The sequence below is a fragment of the Etheostoma cragini genome, chromosome 22, assembly GCF_013103735.1.
Source record: "Etheostoma cragini isolate CJK2018 chromosome 22, CSU_Ecrag_1.0, whole genome shotgun sequence".
Taxonomy (NCBI): Eukaryota; Metazoa; Chordata; class Actinopteri; order Perciformes; family Percidae; genus Etheostoma; species Etheostoma cragini.
In genome coordinates, this window is record NC_048428.1 from 821,286 (window position 1) to 828,504 (window position 7,219).

At 41.8% G+C, this 7,219-nt stretch overlaps 1 protein-coding gene across 3 annotated transcripts in view; it reads left to right on the forward strand.

Moving 5' to 3' along the window:
- plppr5b (phospholipid phosphatase related 5b) overlaps positions 1-7,219 on the forward strand; it is an 82,280-nt gene that overhangs the window by 73,762 nt on the left and 1,299 nt on the right. For all 3 annotated transcript variants that reach the window (XM_034862091.1, XM_034862092.1, XM_034862093.1), the window contains one exon: positions 1,198-1,332. In XM_034862091.1, coding sequence (XP_034717982.1) covers positions 1,198-1,332 — 135 coding nt within the window. The remainder of the gene's footprint in view (positions 1-1,197; positions 1,333-7,219) is intronic.

A 7,219-nucleotide genomic window follows, 5' to 3' on the forward strand; every position in this document is an offset into this window, starting at 1 on the left:
CCCCCCCCCCCCCCCCCCCTCAATTCAAAGGTACAGGACCTCGACTCACTATGAGCTGGCATCATTCGTACACAAGGTTCTCAATGGGAACAATGACTAATATGAGAGAGGCTAAGAGCTTTAAGAGTCCTCCATTAACAAGTCAAATAGTCAAAGAGCAAACCATTCACACACACATTCACAAACACACACACACACACACAGAAAAACTTCTTCAACTCACTCAACTAGACAAAATTGGTGCTGACACACGATGACATCATCACCGTCTGAACTGGACACACACAGGGAAACAAATGAAGCTGCGCTGCCCTTCCATTGGCTGCTTCACCGCAGATGCATCTGTTGACGCCAGGCAGCTGGAGTATTTACACTGGAACAATAGAATAGTAAAACAAGTCTGAATGAAGCTTGTCCATCATGCCTCGATTAGCTTTCTCTCCTATCGCTGTCTAACTGCCTGACCATGGATGATACTACCAGACCAAGTGAAAGCACCAGGAGTTGGGTTTCCTCCTGATCAGCGAGTCAGAGGCTGAAAGGTTAAAAAAAAAGGTTGAAAGGTTAAAAAAAAAAGAAAAAAAGCTACACTTCTGTCTGCTCTGAGAGGGGTTTGTGCTGTGACTTGGGGCCTCTAGGAGGACACAGAGACATTTACTGGTGCTAAGTTAGCAGAATTATATTATATTTTCTCTAAATGAATTAAAGCATTTGTTGCAAAATAAAAAAGGAATGGCAGCGAGCCATCCCAGTTCATTTGCTGTGTGCCTTGCTGTTTGGCTCTTGGCTCTTGAAACAAAACACCTGAAGAGCATCCTGATTGGCTGTTTGTGTTTAATGACTTTTCTCCAGTTTGCTGGCTGCTTTATGCCCCTCCATACACAGTTCCCAGGATGCACTGCTCTGTAGGATGCAATGGACTCTGGCCTCAGAGAGTCTGTGAATCCCTTCTCTGCTCAGCTAACTTAAAATTGGTTATTTCATTTTGAACCTCAAAGCCACATTTTGCTGCTTTTAGAGGAGCTCATGCAACACCCACATCCATCATAGCTACAGTCGTACCCCCAGGACAAAGTCCATACACACATATGCGCCCTACATACTCGGGTTACTCTCTTAGACAGGAATCTCTGTCAGCTACACACATCTCTGTCCTACTTCTGTGTGTGTGTGTGTGTGTGTGTGTGCGCGTTGTAGGTGGTGTGTGTAGTGCATAACTTCAAAGGAAAGTTACTGCTGTGCGAGGAGCCGTCAGCGGAGCAGCGGCCGGACACAGGCATGCTGAACATCGGCCGGATGGAGAGTCCTCTGGAGAAGTACATCGCCTCACAGGTCAGCACAGCACACCTGCTCTCACATCACACACCTTCCATGCTGAGGGACTGGATTTGTATCTGTTCAGTGTGTCTGTACATCAGCTTTAGACCAATATGATTCTTTGAACTCTTATGAGGCCATGAGAGTGACATGATTGTACCCTTATTATTATACAATAACAATAAATCAGAGTTCTTCGAGTCAGACCTCTGAATGGCTGCCCCGTATTCAGTGGCTCAAATAGCACCGGCGTTACACTTATTGGAAGCCGTTTCTCTGATTGGACAAAATGAGCCAATCAGAGCTTCAGGAAGGTCATATTCCTGGTCCAGAGCGGTCCTGTGAAAACATGGTCGAGGTGTGGTTGATGCAGCTGTACATGTTTTTGCAATTTACCTTAGAGAACTAATAATTCCCACTACTTGTTCAAAGAAACATTTTGGAGGCAGCATGATTGCATATAAAGTTAATGGAAAGATGCGATAAGATGTGCATCCACCGGGGGCAGCACAAACTGATATAAAGACGTTTCCACGCAATGGAAACTCTTTCAACGTGAGAGCAAACTTTGCATGTACAGTGGCTATAAAACGTCTACAAACCACTGTTAAAATGTCAGGCTTTTCTGATGCATAAAAAGTAGACAAAGATAAATCATGTCATAACTTTTTCCACTTTTATTTAGACTTATAATGTGAATAATTCAATTGAAAAACAAACTGAAATCTTTGAGGTTGAAAAATAAAAAAATAAAAACCTTCCAATAAGCTGTTGCCACAGCGTGCACTGTGGCTGTGTTTGGAATTAACCAATCACATTCAAGCTCATGTTAAATAGAAGTCATTACACACCGGCCATCATTTAAAGGGACTCTGATTAATCACAAATAAAGTTCAGCTGTTCCAGGAGGATTTTCCTGACATTTTCTTAGTTGCATCTCAGAGCAATAGCCCTGGTCTGCAGAGAGCTTCCAAACCATCAGATGGATCTCACTTCTGAAAGATATCCGTCAGGAGAAGGGTACAAAAGAATTTCCAAAACATTAAATATACCATGGAACACCGTGAAGACAGTCATCATCAAGTAGAGAAAATACGGCACAACAGAGACATTACCAAGAACAGGAATTTCTTTGTGCAAAGAAGAGTCAAGATGTGCCATGCTAATACACTCCTACCCAAAAAGACTGAGTGCTGTAATAAAATCAAAAAAATATCAGTTTAAGGGTGTGCACACTTATGCAACCAGCTTATTTCACATTTTTTATTTTTTTATTTTTCCCCCTCAAAGATTTCAGTTTGGTTTTCAATTGAATTGTTCACATTTTAGGTCACATTAAAGTTGGAAAACATTCTGACAAGATTTGTTTTTGTCTCATTTTTTTACATCACAAAAACCTGCCATTTTAACAATGTTGTGTAGACTTTTTATATACATATATTATATATGTATGTATGTATCTGGGACTTGATGAATCTGCTTCATGAATATACAGAGACAGGAGGAGAAAGGACAGAGAGGGGAGGGAAGCAGCAGTGTCTGGTGCGTATAAGTCCAGTTAGAGGCCGCTCCTACAAACATGGTCAATGTGTCCTTTTCTGGCTAGCTTACAGCTAATGTATGGTTTGTACATTAGCAGTTTGAGGCAAGTAAACACCAACAGTCCTGCGGTCAAATTGGTGAAACTGATGGAAGGAGAAAAATGTCCTGAACACAACTTAAAAGGTACATTTAATGGTCATGGCCAAACTGGTAGCACAGCTTCTGTGTCAACTGAAAACGATCACTATAATAACCTCGCATGCCAAACAGAAAGGAAGATGTCACACTGCATAATGAAGTGAAAAGAAACAGGCAATTCAACCTGTGAAGCATCATTTACATTTTGTCCATATGCAAATATGTTTCATAAGAAACATAATACTGCCCACACTATGTACTCTGTCATGGAGAATGAACACGGGACCAAGAAGTGAAACTTTGGCCTCCTCATAGCCGTTGGACACAACATCAAGTGACGGAAGTTTCATACTTGCGTCCCGACACCTGAGTCATATTGGATTTGGCAGCACACCTGGACAGGTCAAGTTAAATGTGAAGTGACAGGTGTCAGCTCCAATCACTCAGCAGTATACCCCACATGATGCTAGTGGCAGCAGGTCCAGTCATTCCGCTGAGTGTGAAATCAGTGATCGAGATATCAGTCACAAGCACAATGAATCACTGAAAATCAGGGAGCAGTTGGATTCCTGCTTTGATTTTTAAAATATTTAACCCATACAAATGCTGAGCATATGCTTGTTCCTACTTCAGAAATGTGGGAATCTGGTGCTAAATCACATCACCACCATTCACATTCAAAACAGATGTTAGTGTCAACTTTGTTACCATCTTATCACAAGGGAGTGTCAATGACTAACATTACTTTTAATAAGCCATTATTTCCTCCATATATGTTGAGAAAATAGCTATATTGGTCTAAGCCTGGAGTACAGAATGCCTTTCTCTTTGGAGTGAATTTGTTCTAACTGTTAGCATTTGCTTCTTTTGGAGCATAATAGTTCGCCCTTCTACAAGGCATAGGTAGCAGTGTGTGACTCTAACGACACGCCTACACACACATTGCTGTAGGAGACGGACGATGAAGATGAAGAGTCTTGCTGCATTAAGGAGCGCCTCCTGGCCTTCCTGCGCTGGCTGCAGGGTCTCCACTGGTTCCAGCGTCTCACAAACAAAAGGCAACAAACCCGAGCTCCGCCAATCCTCTGGACACGCCTCTCCTAGGGCTTTCTTTTCTATTCTGCATCAGAAGTAGACTGACATACATGTCTCAAGTACTGCATACTTGAGACATGTAATAAGAATGACAGCGCGTAATATCAGCCACTGGTTTCACATCTAAACACATTTTTCTAGACATGTAGGGATAATTCTGGTTTATTACAACTTGGGTGATATTTCTGTCAGTTTATCCTTTGATTTTGTTGCTAATCTCTATGACTTTAACAGCTGAGTTAAATAATTGGCCAGACAAAGACAATACCTTTTTTTTTCTTTTTAAATGTTGTGCAAATTTCACAAAAGTGGACAAAAGTGTGTAGATGACATATTTTTGTCAATCATTTCTATTATAATAACATAAACACGTGTTCACCGTTTAACTGGTGAGATCAGGGAACAATGTGACGTCACTGGGCACTATCTATCTTTACTGAGCCGTTTCCTGTTCAACCTACTGTACTCACCTGTAGATGTGCTCCCAGTTTCAATCTGACCACACTGTAAAACATCACAGAAATAATCTGGAAAAAGAAGATTCACATTTCTGTTAATCCCAAAACTGAAAAATCTGAAGACTTACAGTATATCCTCTGTATTTCTTTAATTGACATTTACTATATTTATTAAAAAAATCTAAGTTTGGAAAACACCTGTGAAAAATCATAACAGCAAATTCCTTCAAATCAACACAGTAAATTAGCCTTTATTTCTACTGACTAACAGTACAATACAGTAGCACTCTCTCTCTGCTCTAACAGAGGCATACAGGCTGTGTCGTTCCCCTTTCATGTCTTCAGCTGTCCTGTGCAATTAAAGGCCTGAAATACCCCAAAAAACATGGGATAAAGGGCTGTTAAGAGATCTGCTCTCAGATCTAACCACTGTAGGACTAGTCAATGATGGAAAACATATGGGATTCAATTTTGAATTTGGTTACCTCCAGAATAAGACATCCGTGACATCTGAAGCGTCCAGTATACTATACTGTAGACAAAAGCTGTTCTTGCTGAGAGGGGGTTAACCTCCACTCCTGTCCTCACACCGTTCTATAACACAAAACAATCAGTAATGTCACCGTAGTCCAGTACTGAACCAACTGTGGCCCAATGCCCATCTGTTGGCCTGGTAACCATCTCGTGGCCACAGCAGTTTGTATCCAGGGAAGCTAAATCAAGGATGAGGCTTATCAAGCTTATAAAACCTAACACTGTCCAGAGTGTTTGGCATGTGTGGTTCAAGTGTGTTTGCTCCATCCTTTTTGCATCTGAGTGAAATCTGTTTTTACATCTTCGCAAATGACGTAACAGTGGCATGATTCTATTGTTTGCTGGGTTGTCTTTTTTGCTTTTCTAAAAGAAAATACACATTTCTCAGCTGAATGTAGAAAACACACGGCTCCTATCTGATGATTCCTCTCGCAGCTGAATGCAGAGAGAGCCTGCACCCAGTTGTCTGACAAAGAACTGAAAATCTCACCCTCTCACCTCGGCTACGGAAAATAGCCGGCTCTAAAAATAGCTCGGCATAAAGATGCCTGAAAGCTAAAGAAGCCACAGTGAACAAAATGTCAGGGCAGGAAGGGACCTTTCAGCAGAGAAAAACAAATCCCACGCTTATATGTTGTTATTTTGTCTTCTTTGGTGGAGAGGAATGCTGAAGAACACACTAGCATTCTATTGGTACATGCCAGTTAGAAGTGGAATATGAGGGACGTACCATTCATAGGTGCATATGTAGACAGAATGGCAGCAGCATACATGTAGCATATTCATTTAACTGGCATATGGCATTAAAACAAGAGTGCCCGACAATCAACCACTTTTCCATCTCACTCCTAAGTGCATAGAGACAACAAAGTGGCACTCGTGAGCCACACATCTCTGTTAACACATCCGCTGGGTGATGGCACCCTGGCTTAGATGGCAGTTGGTCATTTTAAGATATTTGTAAAAAGTTGAAAGGGTGATAGTGCTCAAAACCGACGTAGAACTGGAATGAGAACAATACTGAGTGTCAGTCGTGAAATCTAAAATTGCAGGTTGATGTACAAATACCTCATCTCCCTGCGGATGAGTCTGAGTATCCGCACAGACCCAAGAAATGAAGGGTGCCCACAGAACGAGTACTTTACTGCACTTCTAGAGTTACCAATACCAAGTTTTACTAAAGGGCCTATTTCCTGAGGTTCTGTTATCAACAAGATTTAAATTAATTGGGATAATCCACACCACTAAGGTCAGAATCCATTCATTTATTCCTCACTGAATAAATAAATGGGTAAAAAAGAGAACATCTTGGTCAGAAAAGAATGGGAACCTTGGTCTCTAGTCTTAACGCCATATGCACTGTGCACCCATCCTTCGCAACTTTTCACTTAGAAAAACTGGAAACCATAAACGACCAGTGATGTCATTTTATTCTGGAAAGGGACAGTCTCAATAGGACAGCCTCTCCTCTGTTCTAAAAATGTCTTGCTCAGCTGTTGCACCCTGCCAACCAATGCTAGCTGGCTAGTGCTGCCAATTCCCCACGAGGTCGGTGTGATGCCGTACATGCATATAGACAACACCAGTCCTTGGAAGTGTGTGTTCACCCGACAACCGAACTCTGCTTGATGACTGGCGTCAGCCGGTTGTCAAACGCAGACTTTCCCTCTTTAGCGTCCAGCTTAGCTTAACCAAAGACACTGGCTTAGGCGTCACCTCCCCAGCTCCACCCTTTTGTCCAATTATGATCACTTCTGGTTCCAAAATACCAAGATTGCAGCAGCCAAAATGTAAACTCCTGATTTCAAAACGGTCTTTCACAAACCAATGGGTGACGTCATTGATGCTACATTTTCAGTCTAATCTTCTTCTGTACAACAGTGACCTCTAGTGGGGTCGTGCCCCTAATGCAAAAACACAATTGCTAGCTACTTAATGGTCCCATGGCATGAAAATGTCACTTTATGAGGTTTTTTAACATTAATATGAGTTTCCCCAGCCTGCCTATGACCCCCCAGTGGATAGAAATGGTGATAGGTGTAAACTGAGCCCTGGGTACTTCAGATACAGTATTAGGGACCACTAAGGTCTATTTAAAAGAGACTTCAGATACAGTATTAGGGACCACTAAGGTC